The sequence below is a fragment of the Idiotropiscis lumnitzeri genome, chromosome 9 (genome assembly GCF_059441095.1).
Source record: "Idiotropiscis lumnitzeri isolate Australia: NSW breed Sydney's pygmy pipehorse chromosome 9, RoL_Ilum_1.0, whole genome shotgun sequence".
Classification (NCBI taxonomy): domain Eukaryota; kingdom Metazoa; phylum Chordata; class Actinopteri; order Syngnathiformes; family Syngnathidae; genus Idiotropiscis; species Idiotropiscis lumnitzeri.
In genome coordinates this window covers 13,177,934-13,198,406 of record NC_142399.1, presented here as the reverse complement: position 1 = coordinate 13,198,406, position 20,473 = coordinate 13,177,934, and the positions used below count along the sequence as shown (strand labels likewise).

General features: G+C 40.3%; 1 protein-coding gene across 5 annotated transcripts in view; it reads right to left on the bottom strand.

The window, feature by feature from the left end:
* Positions 1–3,994: 3,994 nt before the first annotated feature.
* disc1 (DISC1 scaffold protein) overlaps positions 3,995–20,473 on the bottom strand; it is a 41,015-nt gene continuing 24,536 nt past the window's right edge. For 2 of the 5 annotated variants that reach the window (XM_088305343.1, XM_088305341.1), the window contains exons 11-15: positions 20,397–20,457; positions 14,640–14,883; positions 11,974–12,018; positions 7,946–8,072; positions 3,995–5,840 (exon numbers count right to left, since the gene is read on the bottom strand). In XM_088305343.1, coding sequence (XP_088161469.1) covers positions 5,647–5,840; positions 7,946–8,072; positions 11,974–12,018; positions 14,640–14,883; positions 20,397–20,457 — 671 coding nt within the window. In that variant the 3' untranslated portion in view covers positions 3,995–5,646. Of the gene's footprint in view, positions 5,841–7,945; positions 8,073–11,973; positions 12,019–13,307; positions 13,344–14,639; positions 14,884–20,396; positions 20,458–20,473 lie in introns of those variants that run through there. The other 3 variants (XM_088305342.1, XR_015845132.1, XR_015845133.1) reach the window with 3 other exon arrangements.

Sequence of the window (20,473 nt, the reverse complement as noted above, 5' to 3'; positions counted from 1 at the left end):
CTGCTCCTAAAATGACCGAGCACTCCCTGGAGGATGTCCTAACAATATGTTTTTACTGCTTGGACATGGAAGTGATCAATTCGCTCTCCTTGCCGGCTGCAAAATGGGCTACGTCCCATTGCTCTGGAAAAAAATACACACAAAAGCAGAACAAATGGCCTTTCATGCTAAAACAATGTTTCACCAAATTACGCTTTTTTTTTCTCTCTTTTTTTGTTTTACTCCCAGTGTCTAAATAAAATACTGTAAACTATTTTATTACAAATCAAGCACTTTTAGATTCTTCTATCCATTGATTTTCTATACAGGTTGTCCTTTTTCAGGGTTGCCCGTGAACTGAAGTCGATATCCGTCATTGGGAAAGAGGCAGGGTACACCCTGGAATGGTGCCCAACCAATATTGGGTCTTCACTGAACATTATTTTTTTTTTAAATAAATTAAGTCAGGGTATCTCGAGAAAAGACACACAAGCACCGAAAGAACACGCAAACTCCACACAGGAAGGCCTGAGTGTGAAAGCGCTATCCAATTGATGTCCGTTTTAATTTCTCTTTATGTTTCCTTCCAAAATATTAGGTGCTATTCAAATGTTAGCTTGGTGTTAATTTGGATTCCACAGCAAAAACTCCACTCATGTACATAGTTAGGCGGTGTTTTACGCTAGACTTGTGCTGGGCACAAATTGAAGGTCTTAAGTGGAAAATTGTGAAAGCAGTATATTATGGATGGTCTTTTTTTTTGTAAAAACAGAAACAGTAGGGATGCATGAGAGAATTTAACACAAAGCCAAATATACTGCAGTATCTCAATCGTGATCACATTATCGCATCAGCGCATCTAACCGTTTTTTTTTAAGCTTTTGTACAAAGTTGCATCGTAGCAAAGGATCAGTGATAGCCTGAAGCGTGTTGGGGTTGTTTAAACAGAATTGTTTTCAACTGAAAACAGACACCAACTGTCTGGTTTTTGGTTGTTTATTTAACAACTGCCTGAAAACATGAACGTCTCAAAATTGTTCCCAAAGTGAACCAATGTGAGTACACGACTACTAAAAAATTAAAACTCATGTTAGTGTATATATATTCACTACATGCAGGGTAAAATATTTAATGTTTTCCATCCATCTATTCTCTATACTGTTTATCTTCACTCGTGTTGCTGATGTGCTGGAGTCTATCGCAGCTTACTTTAAAGTTGACGAAAAACTCAAATCCAACATCTGAAGGAATCTGAATATCAAAAACAACAAACATTCTAAATAATTGGTGTAGCTATTAGCAATTAGGTTTTAAGAAAACAATTGCCAGTGTTTGCTGAAACTACAATATGAGTTTCAGTGTTTGAATTGAATTTCTTTTACTCAATATTGCAACTTATTGAGCGTATCAACTTCGAAACCCAGACAAAGCAAAGGAAATTCAAAAGATGCTTTCAGGGAGGGCTCTCCAGTGCTCTATTTTATTTTACCCTCTTTGGGTCAAACGTTCACCTCTGATTTCTCACTCACTATTGCTTTTATTGTGCTGGGGCGTTGAAGACGCTCGTGGGTGAGGGGGAGGAGTCTACATCAAAAGAAAATGCCTGTGAGGTGCATGTGGTGAGCATTTTTTCCCACAGAGACAAAATTCAGAGTGAACAAAAAATGACAAATGACATGGCAAAATATCTGCTTAGAAAGATGATTGTGTTGTTGCTTATCCTGCATCATACACCTGTCTGGTGTATTCCACACCCACATCAATCCCATCTTTAATTAACCTAACACATGTTTTTGGAAGGTGGGAGGAAGTTCCTGGAGAAAACCCACGCAAGCAGAGGGAGAACATGCAAACTCCAGACAGGAGAGTCTGAGCCAAGAATGATCTGCTGATTATGTGGCAGAATTGTGAACCCACCAACCCTTTTTAGGGGGTGGTGTGGGGCAGTGGGAATCAAGAATTTCAGTGCTTCTCAATTAGGATATTTATCCTCCCCCAGCCCTCCGATGCAACCATAAATAATATAATAGGTCCATAGAATTGTTGTAAGTAAACCTCTGCAGCGGAGTTAGTGCTCCTTGCTTTCACTCTGACAATGTGAGGGACACTGCCACCTACTGTAGCGATTTGCAATTACACTTTATTCCTGTTAAGGCAACTGAAGGACTGGCATAATTTGTATTCGACAATATTAATCAGAATACTGTGTTTAGACTAGTGGGGGCACATAGGAACATTATAGCAAAAAAATAAACAAAAAATTGCCTTTACGTTCACTTTAAGAATATTTTGGCCTCCGTTTGTTTTAACCACAGAAGTAGTTTTCTGGCTATTTCTTGTTGCCCCAGCTGTGTTTTTCATTTGTGTCAGTGCCACTTTGTAAATGACTTCAGACAAAAATATGCAGATTTGGCATAGAGCCACTTTGAAATTAAATTATTGAAGATCGTTATTGATTCCGCATAAATTTTCCTCCTGCCTGATTGCGCAGCGTAATTTATTCACCAACTGAGTGATGAACTCAGTGGGTTTGAATTCACGTGGAAAGCCTGAAAAGAGCTGAAGTAAAGCCTCTTGCGCTCAGAGGTGAGCAGGCGCTTGCTCTTGGGGGGAAATGGCCAAAGAACGGCGAGCATGCCATCACACAGAATCTCAGGAGACGTGCAGCACATTCAAATTAAAATGAGTCCCTGTAGTCCGCGACATGTACTCTAGTTGTAGTTGCAAGACTTGGTGAAGAAAAAAAAGACGTAACCAGCAACATTTGCGTTCTTTCATAAATTGAAGAATGTATTTATGGGTTCCAATCACTGCAGTTATTTCATTTATGATGATTTTTTTGGTTCCATGTACTTAGTAAACATCAATAGCCACTTCTCTTGTGTCAGAGCCTCAAGTTCTCTGGACACTCTTGTCCTGATCTCTTTGTCAGACCTCCCGTCAGCTGTAATGGTCGCACAAAGATACTTGATTGAGACTTCTTGGCTAGACGTGTCTTGTGCACTCCCCATTGTGACTATTTTGCACTTTCTGTGCTTATTTTCATTCCAAACGCCTTTGCCTCATCACTTAGTCACTTAGTTCTTCTCTAGATCCAGCAAGCAAATCAATGTCGTCAGCAAACAGAGATTGCATTTTTCTTCTCCCAACTGATACTGTCCCATCAAAGCCTTGTCGAGAAGCCGTCAGAATTCGATCCAGGAAAATTTTAAACAGACATGGAGAGAGTAGGCAGGCCTGTAGTGCAGTTGTTCTGAATTGCTCACTGAGTGTGTTGTTTGTGGAAACTGATTTTACTGCATTGTTGGTCAAGCATCTGAGAATGTCCGTGATTCTAGAGTTTTGGTATTAGAATGGATTTGGTCCACTGTTGACTGCTCTCATTGGAGTTGCTTATTTTGTAGATAACATCAACCACAGCTTCACCTCCATTTTGGAGTAGTTCTCCACTGGAACTCACCGGAAGACCGGATCTGAGACTCTAATCCCGAAACTCATCTGCGAAAAGGACCTGCTAATCCATACCACCATGCTGCTGTTCTAAATTATTAGAACCACTTAGAGAGAATGAAACATTTCTGGCTATTTAACGTTTAACTGTTTTACAAAGTTAAAACTTGTAATAGTTCTTATTCTCGATCCAATTGTAATTTGCGTGGTACCAAATGAAGGGTCCAGCAAGTGTATAAAGCAGTAATCCTATACAGAGGCAATTTCATCCCCAGTGAGTAAACATATTGTCTTGCTATATGTATCTGCTGCAAAAACATCTGGATTTTTTTTTCCTCGAGCCATTTTATGAGACGAACTGCCTCATGGGGCTCAGTGCGGTCCCACCACACTTTCCGTTATGAGGTGGGCTCATTTCAGTGTAAAGCCTGTGTGTGCATGTGTGCTATCCGGCTGAGTCTGTAGGCTGTCTCAAGCTGATAGATGGTGGAGTCTTCTGGCTTGGAAAGTGCTTTTCAGCCTGTCAGCAGCGTGAGAGAAAGAGCGAGAGAGAGAGAGAGAGACATTGTCAGGGGGAAAAAAACACATGCACGGGCACTCAGTTGTGTTTGCAAGGCAAGGCGGCACACTGCGAGGATGAATCCGCTCCGGCCCACAACACAAACCAGGATCATATGGACACAAAGCAACAGAACACCACCTTCACCACCACACGCCCTCTGCCACTTGTCTTCCAATTAGCCACAGTGTTGCTGTTGTGGTGAGATAACAAAAGAAGCTTGTATCCCCTACAGACCTCACTAGAGGACCTTTATTAGCGTATTGATAACACCGACATGTCAACACTGCCCCCACTTGCCTGGAAGGATGCCCACACATTCTCCACGAGGGGCCATCACCAAAGTGGTTACAAAAAAAGAAAACAGCAGGAAACGTCATCAGGCAAGGCACTATATGCTGTAATTAGTGAGACACGATGGGCAATAAATAGGAATTATGGGAATGCACAGTAAATTACAAAAAAAAAAGATTATCCCATTAAACTATAAAAAATAATGGAATGAACCAGATTTAGCATCATGCAGTCATTTGCGCAAACAGCAGTTTTTTTTCCTCTGCCAATTGAGATTTTGTCCTTCAATATTGCATCAATGTGTGCAAGTATTTAAATATTATTTTATATGGATAAGTATTAGAGCCACACTGAAAAGATGAAAAATTGGAGGTGGGGGCTGTAGAAGTAATAAGAAGGTAGGTTTCTCATATGATTTTTTTTTTATACTGTATTATAAGAAATGTCATAATGTTGTATCTAATACATACTATGAGGGGGAAAATGCATCTCCAATAATGTTATCATGTAAACACTTATGTGACTATTGCTGAGAACGAACTACCAGCAATGAAATCACCTTGTGGTGGATTTGTTTGATCATCAACCATATTTTGAACGATATACAATTTTATCCAGAGAATACATAACTCGTCTCATAGTGTCATGCTTAACTTTGTGTGAGACTTTTGACAGTTTTGAATTCATTCTACCTACAGTCCGGCTTTTTCTTTTTAATTTGACCTCTTTTGTCCGCGTTAATTTACTATTTATCAGTGTAGCACTAATACTTCTTAATAATTTATCCTTCAGTCACAGATCAGAAATATTGCATTTTCACAAATAACAGTGTTCAAGTTAGCACCACACACACAAATATATATATATATATATATATATATATATATATTTAAAAGAAAAAACACAAACAAAGCCACAAGCCCTAAAACAAAAAGTTAATGTGCATGAATGCCAAAAGCAAATCTTTGAGATTGTCTTCTTGATCCCACAAATAATTAAAAAGTGGCGCAAATTTGGGGGTTCAGTGTTTACATTCTCTGTTTTGGTCATTTGAGTTTTAGGGTGAGGATTTTTTTTTTCTTTTTTTTTTTACAAAAGATCAACCTTCAATTGAAAATAACACTTGCGAAATCATTTAATTTTTTTAATATGTTGACTGAAAAGACATTAGACTGAGAAGCCTGAAGGCCCTTTGTTAATTTGAATAAAAGTGTTGAATCCCTGCATGTAAAAATCATGGTTTTAAGGAAAGGAAAGCATCAACTAAAGAATGTGTCAGTTGCAAAATGCTTTGAGTGTGGCTTTATATTAAATAGGGACGGTGTCAGTTCAACTGCAGAGTGCAGGTCAGGCTCCCGTCCGCTTCAAATGTCCCAGCTGTCACTGAAGTACTGGTCCTCTTCCTCCTCGTCTTCCTCCTCCAAAATCCCATTTTCCACTGGCCCATCATCATCCTGCAATTCTCGAGCATGCTCGTCCTCCTCGACGTCCTCTCTGAGCAGAGTGAGCATGTTTTGCAAAGTGGCTTTAACTTCCTGAACTTGTCTTTCCAGCGACTGTGCGGCATCGGTTAAGGAAGACTGATGGAGTTCGAGACTTGCATTGATATAAACATAAGTGGCACAAATGTCAGGACGAACATGTGGCACTCGTGGCTCTGGAAGCTTAACAGTAATAGCAGTGACTTGTTGAAGACATCAAAGTCCAATTTGGATGGCGAACTGATTTCGGAGACCGATCATCACGCCGTAGTCAATTTAACCCCATGCACTGTGAAGAGATGAATTGGAGCAATTCGCTATTCATGATCTCATCAGCGGCGCTGTGTGGCAGGACCCAAGCAAAACGACTGTACAGCTGCATTATTCAAGAGCCATCAATGAACGGGATAGAGGCTGTCGTCACATGGGACTTGTTTAACCTGCTTGGAATCCCAAATCAAGCCTGCAAGGGTCCGGCTTTAGCGTTAAATCAAAGGGGCGGTCTGATGGCAGATGGAGCCCGATGGCTCGTTTTACAGTTTCAATGGACACAGATTGTCTCCATCCATAATTAAACGGCCATTAAAAAAGCCTGGATTCCACAGAAGGTTTGACATCGCAGCATAGAGAAGGTTGACAAATGTGTACTTCAACCATGGCCTCTGTTTTAGAAGCAACAAAAGGTGCACAGTCTCTTTACTATTAAAAAAAATTATAATTATAAGATTTGTTCTTTACTCAGTGAGTGATCAAATTAATTACTCATAACTCAATAAACTATTGTATTTGTTTACTTGATTTGCTGACTTATAGCCATATAAAAAGGTATCATGTTGGAATAACTTTATTCAAATAAAAAATATATGTATATATTTATTTATTAAGACAATTTAGATGTGCTCTTTTTTTCTTAGTAATACATTGCTCAAGGTATCAAATCACGACGCAGTGTCCACAGATACTGCTCAAGTTTTAAATAGAACTATATACACAGCCATACAAGACTGAGATTCAAACTGCAAATTAATTGTCGATATACATTGAGTCATCGTAAAACATTGTCATGATACCCTATTAAGTCTTCTGACCATCACAAATGCCAAGAAAAACCAACCGTGCATTTTATTATAGTGCTTAACCCGATTCGGATCGCGGGAGAGTTGGAGCCTATCACCGCTGACTTTGACTGCACAGTGGGGAAACACACTGGCCTGGTCGAGAAAATATCGGCAAACACTGACTCTCATTTTCACATCTATAACATGGACAAAGCATGCTAACCACAAAATTACCTTGCTGCCAAATGCCAAAACCATTTACCTCAAGAATGCTGTGTTGGAAAATCCAATGTTGATATAGAGTTTATGTCATCAACGGCAAACATGTTGAAATTTCAAATCATTACAAGCGACACTGAAAAAAGCAAAATACATAACGAATCAAGTGGTGAATCTGTCTTTGACATCTTGCTAAAAGAGCATGAGGCCGTGCAGATTCTGATAACATAAAGGAAGATTGGACATGAACAGAGTGCAGAAACGAAGGAACAGGCAAATGTGAGGCACTGACCTTTGATTGAGTGGATGGTGCCTTTTGTACAAAGTATGAATGAGGGAAAAAAAACACATCCATCCAAGCAACCACATCCAATCAGCTTTCTAATTAGCACGAAAAATGAAGCTATGTGACCTGTAATCAGTTTCACCTCTACCATGTGACTCATTATCATGGATATTATAATGTTCTCCAATGATGTTGTGTGTGTGTGTTTTTGAGTAGGGTTAGTGACGAGATGAGGTTGAAGGTATGAAAGCTTTGCAGTTGCGACAGTGACATTCCTCTATTTGCCACAGCGCTGCCCCCGTCTGCCTACTTCAATCTCAGTTGCCCGAGAATGGCAGCCCGTAGTGGCAGCCCCTCCAATAACCTCACTTGGACTTTTACCGTGTTATTTTCTAGGTGGCACATCCAGCCCGTCAAGATAAATGCGCTGATCCCCACTCAGTTCAGATTCCGCTGAATGTCAGATACGACAGTTTGAGCTATTTATTCTCCATTTTACATTAGAGAGCTAACATTTGCTAGCGTGCAAGTTGCTGAGCCTCAAAAGAAACAACGGGTCTCAAAAATTGAGAAATATTTGTACTGTATTTTTTTAACATGTGTGAGCGTGAAAGGATATCAGCGAGGGCCTGGTCCCGGTTGAGTATGGCCGTCTGTAAGTCATCCTCCAAGGTCATTAGTCTGTCACTGATCAGCTCACAGCGCTCGGCGAGGTCCGCTGCGTCATCATCGCTGGGCACATCCTGCTGAGAGAAGGCAACAATGGAAGAAGGAAAACACTCTTGTGTATGACAATACTGATTATACTCAACCCGATCCTTCATCTTGCTGGAAAAGGAGAAAAATTTAGTTGGCGTTCTTTGATGGCATACTCAATTTACACTCATACATTTTTTTTTTTACACATTTTCTATAAATGTGTATGCTGTGTATGTAAATACTGGGGAGGGGGCATGTGAAGTGTGATGGTGCATGTTCCTGCCTTTCATTCAGCTAGCGTGGGATGTTTATTGGTGGCGGGAAATTTGGTTTCAAATTGAATTGATTGAGCTTGGTCAAGTAAATAGCTGCTATATATAAATCGTTCTCCATTTGGACTACACCCATGGGTCTGGGAGAATTATCACACCAGTGTGCAATGTGTTGCTATCCGATAACCCCCCCCAGGCACCTCGTAGTCAATATTGACTTCTTGGATTGAATTTTGTCTGAGGAGAAGAAACAATACTTGGCAATCTTCTTTTACAGCGTGTGTACATCCACAAAGGACATGTTGACTACTTGCAAAATCTAATGTGATCAAATACAAGGTCTGTATCAAAACGTCTGCCTTTACAAGGATAATAATGCTAAGGTTCGTCTGACACTCAAATGTATAAATTAAATCTGGTTGATTAATGCCTGCATAGTTTGCAGTGTTGTTGATTTGCACAGCATCATGCGTTAAATTTTGATTCTGTCATGTAGCTAAATGAGATAACGAAAATATTTGTACAACCAAATTCGCTGCCAATAACATACATTTATTCTTTTGAGGATTCAGATGTACTCGTTCTATATTCCTGGAGTATACTGCAACTTGCTTTACCTCTCAGTTTGTCACCCCCTCGTATTTTGTTCATTCTGAGTTCTAAACAAAGTGTGATGAAAAAGAAAACTACAAAGCTTCGCTTCTATGCCATACTAGGTTGTTCTACAGCGCCCTGCATTGCGCCAAGTGCAGTTTGAAAAGGGCTTAAGTCAACTCAGAGTTCACAATTAGATGCAGGGTTTGCTGAACTTCCTTTCTGGAATACAGATTACCTTCACACTGATTCCAATAGTTTTAAGTGTCGCTTTTGTCAGGGAAGTCAAGTCAAAACTTTTATTTACAATAACGTTCCATTTGGCCCCACCAGTGCAAAAAACGGGAATCTGATTCATGATGCGTTTGTGGAATGTGAATTATACCAATAACATAATACCAAGAAATGTAGTGTATACATACAGGAATAGCTAGGATACTGTTACGTAATACAATTTCATTAATAGCTTTAATGGAAAAGTAAAAGACTTTGGTTAGTAGAGAACAAGCATGGATTCACGTTTTGTCAAAAAAGTTTTGCTGCGCACGAATGAATGCTATTAAAAAATGAGCTCTAACGTGAACCCTTAAGTGCTTTGAAATTTTTACAAAAGGAAAATTTTTTCGAGCCGTGTGTCCTAAATGTTTGCGGTAGGATTTACATACGCTCTGTTGCTGAACGAACCACCAGTTATAAATTAATTATAGTGTTTATTTTTGGCTGACACCTTACAACAATGTCATGAGAATATGTTGTTGAGATTCTCTGAACCAGAATGTGTATTTTAAATAAGGGCAGAATTGGTGGAGGGAAAACTAAGGCAGCCAAAGTTGTTGATAAGATGTCAAGGTTATACACAGTATGGTTATGTGCTCCAGGTGACCTGGCCGTGCTGCGAGTGTGAAGCACTGCTCGATGGGGAAAGTCAGGTTGATGCGGGAACACAGTGCAGTAGGGCACTTCTAAGCATTGAGGGAACAGAGCCGGCCATAATTAGAGCAGCCTCTTTTGAAGACATCGTGTCCTAGTTTTTTTTTTTTTTTTTTCATCAGGCAAGGAGAACACATACACACAATCACACACGAGAACACACACGGGCATTTAAATCCAATACACACACCCCCACACACTGTGTTCCCGTCAAGAGTCACATCTGACTCATGGCTGTAGGTAGAAAATATCAACTCCCTGAAGCTCAAAGGTGTCACAACAATGAGAGTAGAATCAATTCTCGCTATTGTGAATAAGTAGCACTCCCTCCTGGTTGACACAACACACATGAACCACAAACAACAACTAAAAGCCAGAGGCGCTACATCGTGATGTACCGGCAGCCATCTTCAAAGCAATTGAGATTAACGAAGAAAAACAGCGCAGGTAATGATTCCAGATAATGCCTTCAAGATAACGCTCTCCTTTGTGAGGCAGTTTAAGTGTACATCAGCCCTCACAACATATGAAACAAGGATTCATGTCCTTCATCAACAAAAGCAAAGCCGGTGGAGCTAAAGCGCCGCTTTGCTGTTTGTTTTCAGGCTGTAAAGGTTAGCAGCTTCTTTCGCAGATAAGAGCGCCGTGTTTGTGTAGCTGATTGATTCCATTCTCCACCCAGTCGCTCTTGCTAAAAGTCAATACGACCTGAGGAGAGAAAGCGCAGTGTACACACTGTGACATTCTTGATAGGTTTGTTTGTGACTTTTTACAAAGAACATATTCACCCATTCAACAGCCGTCATCGTGAGCAACACAATGCACTCTTGATGCTATTGACAAATGTGATTTCAGTGTCATTGGCATGTCAAACTGCATGAGTCAGACTTGCGAGCTCTGGCACTGCATCGGGGCAGCTTGATGAACATTAGTTGGAATGTTCAGGGACCCCCAGTAAACAAAGCAGGCATAATCAAATGATGTCAAAACGCAATACTCGGATGCACACAGGCCGTGTCGTAGTTATCTCGGCAATCAAGACTCAAAGGCAGCATGTGACTGTTGTGTCCCCCGGGTGCTCAACAAAATGCAAAAACATGGCACCAGCTGTACACAATACGCATTTAACGGCAAATCGATAAACTGTTCCACATTTTAAAAAATCAGGACAAGCTGGCTCAAAAGCTGGTCCCAGAAGCTTACGTACAAATACTTCAGTACAAATGCCGTTCATTATTTATTATTTTTCAAGGAGTGTTTGTCCTGCTGAGGATCAAACGTGTGCTGGTGCGTATCTAAACTATGCACCCTGGAGATGTTTGCTACCCAAAAGCAGGTATCTAACATGTTCATTTGGAAATAATTAAAAGTACGAAACTTTGATGGGTAAGACCAGAATCCCATTAGAGCAAATGGTCACTACATACTTATTACGAGTTTGCCGCAGCCATGCAGAATGAGGAGGGTACTAAAAGAACCTTGAGAGGATAAAAGAACAATTAGAAGACATTAGAAGGAAATTGAGTAGTGCTGAAACACACACGCGCACACACAAATCAATCTCCATTGCGGCGGCGGGGCAACAGCTTGGCAGCAGCTAAGTGGAAATCATTTACTTAAAGTCATTACGGAAAGGAGAAAGAGGTCAGAATGTGTTCTTGGCAGAGAATTCAGCTCTGCCACAAAGCCAAAGCAACGTTGTCAACACCACCGGGACGAAGCTGGCATCTTACTTTTTAAGTCAGTGATGGGCGTCAGTTTGTTTTCTTGTGATGCAATCATATAAACTGACTTTTCCATTAGGTGGTGCGCATCTAATGTAGCTGGCAGAGGCACATTATTCAAGTGTCAATCAAAAAGAAGCACATCTGTGTAATATTTGAAATACATCACCATGGGTGCATTGCATGACCTGAGTTACAATCACAATCCATGAAAAGTATGAACATTTGAGAAAATATAATAAAAGTTTCTAAATAGTGTAAGCCAGAGAGTTCACGTGCAGATCACTATTGATCAGTCAAAAATAGCTGAGTTATGTTTGAGTCAAGGTCAACTAATGGGCTGTTCCGTTTCCCGGCATAATAACAATGAATAAAAGTGACACTTTAATTACAGTCAGGCACACAGTGACGATATTAACTTTACCAACCTGTGGGTTGTTATCCTCCATGCAGAACAAAAACTCCTCCAATTTCTGCAACAGAAAGGGAAACGTTTGTTGAAGCCACACACGCGTAAATCGGCTCATGAATTATTGAAAACACAATTTACGTCGGTTGCCTACTATATGTGAGCAGCAGGGCATTGTAATGATGCTGGAATTATTCATCAGCAAATGTGACGAGAGAACAACAGACTAAATGGCTCATCTGGACAGCAGATTCCTTTGTTAGTATTCAAAGTGAGGTAATTATCTCATGCAGGCCAACATATTGTTTGTGGCTTTGGGCTATATGCCCGTATGTACACGTATAAGCAAAGGTTCAATTATAAGTTTTAATGAAAAAGTTGTGCAACAAATACAACTCATTTAGGTGACGTTTTTGTCTAAACATGAGTGAAGTTCACCTGCAGTCTCCAAACACCTTCCCATATACAGGCAGCCGTTTACTATACTACTACTGTTTACTATAGTAACACCAATTCATGGATTTCCATTTTAATGTGTCCTTTCTCGAGTAATAAATAAATGGAATTTTGGTGTCATTTCGCCATCTGATTTCACTCATTACATCTTGCCCAAGCAAACATAATCTGTCACATACTGTTTTGTGGTACTAAAAAGATGAGACCAATTGTCAGCAGCCTTGAAAACATGTCAAGCGAATGATTATTACAGTGGCAGTTATTATTCTCTTGGATCTAAGACAGCTGTTCTAATCTATCAGGATAAAAAGAAAATGTTATCTGAGTCATTGGCGTTATTCATGTGTTGTCATGCAAGTCCATCAGGAGCAACAGAATTATACATGCATAAACCAAATGGTTACATATTTTGCTATAGCAGGAATGGGCAAAAAAAAAATGATGGAGGCGACCAAACTTTTTAATCAGGCCACATAGTATAAAGTATATTATTATAGTTCACGCAAAGTGCAGGTATAAAAATATCCAGCCTTCAACCGCAAAGGGTTTGAACAATCAAAAATATCCACATACTGGTTTTTTTTCCAGTGCAAATGACTTGCAAGCATAAAAATTACCATTCAAGGACAGCACAAAACCTCTTAAGAGCAAACCAATATTAAATGCAAGAACTCAAGAACTATTTTGTATATTACTAGCGAGAAATGCACAGAATATTGACGCCTATTGAAATGAGGATGAATAACACGAAAAAAAAAAAATCTTTAAAAAACTCTTGGTCGGTCGCGAGTTGCCCATCCCTGCTCTAGAGTTCGAAAAAATTCAAGCTCAATCTTGTTTATGACTTGGGGTGAAGACTGAGGAATGAACGGTGCATAGCTTGATTGGCTCTCTCACCTTTGACTTCTTGGAGAAATGTTAGGAGAGGCTAGGCTTTAGCGGGAAAACAAAAGCAGAGAGAAACAAAAGAAAAGCAGAAAGTAGATTCACGCCGTTCGTATAATGCGGTGAGGCAGTGCAAAACATAGATCAAGGGTCATGCAAAGCAGGATGGATATAAACTACAGCCTAATGGGAAGTACGAAACGGCAAAGGTTCAACATTGGGATGAGCATTAAAATAGACTTCCTTGGACCATATTACCTCTATCAACTATGGTGAGAACTAACAATTGTTTGCTCTATACATTGTCATATTTACATTTACATACTATTTATTTCATTAATTTATCTTAATTGTCGGAAGTCCTGTTCCAATGCTGGTGTTGTATTGGGCAGAATAATATGTGGATGCAGCTCAACATCTCGTAGCTTGTGTCGTTTTGCTCCTTCTTGAGACTGCAAACGGTTAAATCCGCAATGCCTCTGCTGGTTACAGCCAATTATTGCACTCCCTTTTACTTCAATTACGTGATCAGATTATTATTTAACAACTTTCAACAACCAGGTAAGAGTTTAATTGATTATGCTCATCCCAAGCACTCCGTGGCAAAACTGACACACTTATACAGTCCGAGGATTTCATGCTTAGTCCATTTGAAAGTCAGAATATGAGCTGCTGCTGCTGAAAAGCTGCAAATATTACATTTCCGAGAGGCAATGTAGCAAATATAGCCTCGCAAAAAAAAAATGTCTGGCAAGTTCGACGCTCCCCCCACACCCTCTTTTTTTTTTTTTTTTATTCTTATTATTTTGGTGGCTGCTGGCTATGTTGACTTAGTTCTTATCTCAGACCAGACTGTCAGACATCGTGGGTGGAGGCAAGTGTGAGGAGAGGAGTGAATGATTCGAGCTGTGCCCTGGAGCAGCGGCTTCAAATCAATGTTGAACTCGTACCCGTGCACACGCATGCCCAGGCCCATGAGTGTTCTCACGAACAACACGCACGATCATGAACTAAAGGCTAGAATTTGTAGAATGAGGGACAATGTCTCCAAATGGTTGCCTCTCAAATGTCTTTTTGTCTTAGCACGGCGCAAACACGATGATGAGAGATTGTGCTCATCGTACTGCTGGCAGACAAAATTAGCACCTGTTTGCCAAACAAATGAATGTAACACCACATTTGACCTTTCAGAGGCAAGCGTGTGTGCATGGAACATGCAAAAACTGAAATGTCACAAAGGGACATGTGTACAGATGTAAATCTCATTTTACATGCGTGGCACCGCATGTAAACATACAGTGAATAATACATTGTCGTTTACAAGATATGTAGCGGCTGTGTTACCTTGGTGAACTCAGAGTTCTGTAAATTGGCCTCGGGACACCAACGGCCGCCTAAAGCCGTCAACATGGCGCTGTCTTCTTCCTCTTTGGCGCAGACCTGAGTTGAAGCACAGCCAGCTGTGGCGAGATGGTCGTCTACGTCCACCCCGCTGCAGTTGGATGTCCGCAGCTGCAAGCCTCGTAAGAACAGGTGACAAGCCTCCAGGTCGGCTTCCCAAATCCGCTCCAAGCCCGAACCGCTACAGCTAAAATCAAAATGAATGAATCCAAATGAGAAAATATGACGTATGTTGACGTGAGACAATGTAGTATTATGACTAATTATTTTTATGCAAGCATGATAGCAAACTGTACAGTATTTACTTTTAAGAATTTAAGAAAATACAATGAATCATCTGATCAGTACATTTGTAAATTTGCATATGCAGTGATTTTTGGGGGACGACTGTTTGTTATTTGGTGAAAAACTCACATTAAGTAATGCCTTAAGATACGAGTTTTGAAATTTAACTCAATACATTCACATCTCAAATCATCATTCCCACTGAAATAAAGGGAAATGCCCAGGATTCGTTTCAGTTTCTCTTTCCAAAGGATAAAGAATATATAAACCTTCGTGTTGTTATGCCACTGTAGCTCTCTACAGGTGTTGCGCCAAGGTGTCAACATTAATCAATTCACCGACAACTAATCGATGATCAAATTAATTGACAACTATATTATTAATCAAGCAAACATTTAGAGCTATTCTCAATTGTGACATTGCAGTGGATCAGTGATTTTGTATCAAATGCAACATATCAAGCGATTTTGAACCAGTTGATGAGATCGATGAGAAGTCTAATAATGAAAAATGGAATTGTAATACAATTTAATGAAAAATAAAAATTGTATCAGATTATTCTATGAATCGATGGAATAATTGATAGAATAATTGATTTTAAAATTATTTGATAGTGATGCCACGAAATATCAATTATGACTGGTTTAGAATTGTTCACTATCTGCCAAACTGTGAGGAGAGTTGAGTTGATTTCACTGCCACCATACACCTCTGGTCTGTTCAATTTTGGCTCACAAAGCAACGCAGGAAATCGGCCTAATGAGGGCTAGTATAAAAACAAACAAAAACAAAAAACGTAAATCTGGTCACTCGTACCTCAAGTAACATAAAACCACATAAACGTCATTCATACATGAGCAGCGGAGTAAAAGATCAACTCATGTGGCTTCTTTTTGGGCACAAAGCCTTTTACAGCAGGAAATCTAATACATTCGGATAATAAACATGCATGCATCCATTTTCTAGACCGCTTGTCCTCACAGATGAGTTGAGCAAATGACGGAATACTTTAATAGAGGCCAAATTCCCGAACTGCATTTCTATATATATTGTTTTGTTTCCATTTATTCCTTAGCAGAGTTCATCATGATTTGCATCAAATTGTCAAAGCATTCTTTGAAAGAAAAAAAAAAACATCGACAAAGTATTCACTGCAAATTTCGGATCTATTTTTTTTATTGTCCTTTGTCATTTCCTGACCTTTAGGTAATGCATAATTTCCAAAGATGCAGGGCCGCAGGTGACATTTTGAGAAGCAAATGATTTGACCTTGTTACTCTATATTTTTAATCTCCAAACCGAATGGGAAAATGTCACACTCAAGGGAAAATATATATTGCTTTAGCCATCGGAAGAAAAAAAAATAGGATTCCATCATGTGCAGGAAACAAATGAAGGGTGACAAGATGGGTGGAGAAATGTAACTTTGTGATGCTTCAAAAGATCATGTCAGATCAAATGTCCTCCTGGCGTAATATTTCAAAGGGGAAAAAATCAAAAAGATGTGCTCCTCCAAACTAACAAATATTTATGTCAATTTGTATGCTCACCTGGGTGTGATTAATATGAAGTGACATTTTAGAAACAACTCCATCATCATTACCATAGAGAAGCAAATTGTACAACAAAATGCAAGCAGACTGGGTTCAAATCTCTCCCCCCTATTTCTTGCTCTCCGGCAGTAATGAAGCTCCTGAAAATTGAATTCTACTTCTTATTCCACCTCATCTCCTGCCTGAAAAAGTCTGCCAGCTCGTTGCCCTGCCCGAGGCCTGCCCATCAACCCTCGTCTAACCTTCATTTTGGCACACAGGTGATAGAAAAACTGCTCATCCCAGCAGTCCTGCGCTCAGCGATTCAGCACTCAGTGTGACTTCTTCTCAAATGTGGGTTGCACTGAGCCATGCCATTGTTATATTACTGCATTTGAAGACACACACACATCAGTTACTGAGGGGAATTAATCTCGAAATCTTCTCCAAATGTCACAGTTGGCCACATCTATGTCCCCTCACCGTGACTGCTATTAAGGCTCTTTGACAAATAGCCCAACAACACAACAGCACCCAAGCAGCCCTTTGAAGGGGGCATCCTGGTACTCATCTTTATCAACTGCTGAGCTGGGGGTTAATTGGTGGCAGCCACTCAGCCTGCTGTCTGACAGTGACAGGGTGTTGGCATGCTGCTTCGTTGTCTTTGGGCCCCCACCCGGCGACTGCTAAGTGGCAGGACTGCACTTTCTCAAATCACCACCCTCACCCACTGCAGAGGAACAATTGTAAGAGAAAGCTGTGTTCTGATCCATATGGCACCAAGGAATTTTGAGTGAAGTTCCTCTTTAGGTGGCACACATGAAGAAGCATGAGGCCACAAAAAAAACAAAACTTATATTCTATTCTTCAAACTTAATGCAATTATCGACTATGAATATAGTGAGACAATGCCTGTAAGGGTTTCTTTCAAACACATCACGATTGTAAATAAATTATGATACAGTTGTACATCCGGCACATATTTAATTTTCCAGCAGCTCATGACGGAACCCGGTCACATTGTCTGGTGCCATCCTGGGAAGATAGCGGTGAAAATGCTCAGGTCACACATCTTTTTCTGCGTAGAGATGATTTATTGTGAATGATGGTGAACCGCACTGATTGGTGGTGAATGGAGTTGGCCGTGTTCACACCCACAATGGCGCAAGCTGCCCTGTTAAAAATGACAGCTTGTGCGCATCTGTGAATTTTTTTTGATTACCAATGGCCGCTCTAACCCGTCTTTCTCCAAACTTGCACCAGTGACAGTAATAGAGCCCTCAGTGTGCTGAAGCATGGCAGATCAAGGCCTCAGTTAAAGCCAACAGGACCAACCACATCATTACCAAATGGAAGAGAAAAGAGTTTCATGTTAGAAAAGTAGTGGCATTTACATTTCTACACAGTTGGTGCAGATAAATGAAAACTGTTCCTCAATCGCACCTTTCCTTTAACCAAATCCATAAAATCCATTCAAGTTTGATAATTAGTAAGGAATGGGAGATGGGAGATTAAATTGTGTCAACATCTCACATAGCACCCGCTGAGCAGAGGTGCTAATGACATGGTGAGAACCAAGGCAGTGACTATTGGAGGGAGTGTGATGGATGATGCATGGCGCAGTGAACGCTTTGTGAGGTGGGTGGTTTGATTTCTGGGAGGTTTTCGAAGCAGCCAACCGAGCAACCAGGATTGCTCTGTTTGACACAATTCACACGTGACAGATGCTGCTTGGATGCTCCCAGACAGCTATTAGCTTTATATCAGAGCATGTTGAGTTTTTTTCCTGTGATAACCTCTGTAGTCCGTATGACTACATTTGCATTATAGGTATACAGACATGATAAACGACAACCCAAACTTAATTGAAGAATGATTCAAAGGAAAACCTTGTCAATGAGCTGCCCTTCTGAACACAATGTTCTTGTCCTGGTGACATATTTACGACATTGCTGCAGCTTTGACATCCATTTTTTTGTCTTTAGCGGGGAAGATAATTGCTTTTTTTTTTTTTGTTTTTTTGTTTTTTCAAAAGCATCCGTCGCCACGGAGACCAGACGTCTCACCAGCGCTGGTACATTTCTCCCTCCCCCAACCTTCCACTCTAGTCTCACCTCCCGTCACCGCAGCACTCCATCACCAGTGATGTACATTAAAGCAGACTGATAACATTTACAGTGGATGATGGATGATTGTGCATATGTACGTGGGTTGTTGCACTACACGTTCAAGCAAAATATGTGTTAATGTGCCACACGGGACCACAGGGAATCCGTTGGGCCTTACCAGTTTGTGGCTATGTCTGATTTAAAAGACAAGACACTGGTTGAAACTGTTCAAATAACTCACTTGAATGAAACTAACATGCACCCAAAATGTGGGATTTTTCTATCAAAGTGGTGAGGATAGCATTTGAAAGAATCGACTGCCATTAAAGGAACGGTACCTGCTGCTCATGAATACTTTCTTTCCGAAGAAAATATTTTTGAACAAGCCAATAACTTCAAAAGATGAAAAAAAAAAAGATGAAAGTCATCGTCAGGAGATTTAATAATGGAAATGTATATTAAATTTTAAATCTAATAAGATCACAGTATAATCCTTATTCCTAGTGGGTGTGCAGCAACGTATTTAATCTTGCTGTGCCCATTTAATACAGCTAAGGAAATCCTACTTTAGTCATATTTTGTAATCCATTCAATGTTGTTGACAGTAATGGAAATTGACTTCAAGACAAATAAGTATGAAGTTGGATAGAATTTGCTAAGAAATTAAATTGTGTGATTGGCTGGCAACCAATTCAGGGTGTCCCGTGCCTACTGCCCAAAGACAGCTGGGATAGGCTCCAGCACCCCCCCCCGCGACCCTAGTGAGGAGAAGCCGTACAGATAATGGATAAATGGGTGGATTAAATTGTGATTTCATCCATTAACTATTTTCTTATGAAGTGCTGTTTCCATTCGGGTCGTGGGTGGCAAATATGACTTAGTTGGGATTAAAAAAAGTGAGAGGATGCTGAAACACAAAAGGTGACAACAATGTAGTCTACAAAAATGAGTTTTTAGGCACTGGAAATGAACCGTATTTCAAAACATTTCCATGGGCTGTTCTGCACACACAAACTATCTCTCTGCATCTCTCAAGTGGACACAGTGAGTCGAAAGTTGTAAAGGGGGGAAAAATTATGAAAAGTATCATTTTTCATTTAGATTAACTTGTTCCTCGCTGTTCAAGTATTGACCAATCACAGCTCACTTGTTTTCTGAAGCTGAGCCATGATTGGTCGTGATCTGGCCCTGCGCAACTGTGATGTCATTTGCAGTCAAAATTGGTGCCCCCCCTCAAGGTGGCTAAAAACAGGTGGATTTTACTGCTTAACTTGAATTCCTCAAACACAATATGGCGTGTTTTGACTACCCATCCATCCATCATCCGTTCCGCTTCTCCTCACGAGGGTTGCAGGGGTGCTGGAGCCTATCCCAGCTATTTTCAGGCAGTGGGCGGGTCTACACCCTGGACTATTTGCTGTTTCAACTAGTGGGTCGGCATATAACATCTTCTTGTAAAGAAACCAAATGAGGACAAACACTATAAAAGTATATATTGTGAGTAAAGGAAACGTGTACAAGAGGGAGTAGAAGCTGTCAAATAACTCATGTGTGAGAGAGAAAGAGAAGTGACAAAAGCTCTGGGAAACAAATCACATGATAAAAGGTGTGTAAGCGCATGAGGTGGTGGGTGAACTGAGTGAGGACAATGGAGGTGAGTCCTTGGGGGATGTTGTTCTCTTTACAATTTTCTTTTTTTTTTCCAATTGCGGTTGAAATAGAGGCTACTGTTTACTGGATGTGCAAACAGGACAAAACATTGGCAAAAAACTGACCTGTGGAGCCTGTCTTCCAATAGCTCAATATACTTGGCGGCGTTGTCTTTCAGCTGGCTTTCTACATGGAGAGAACA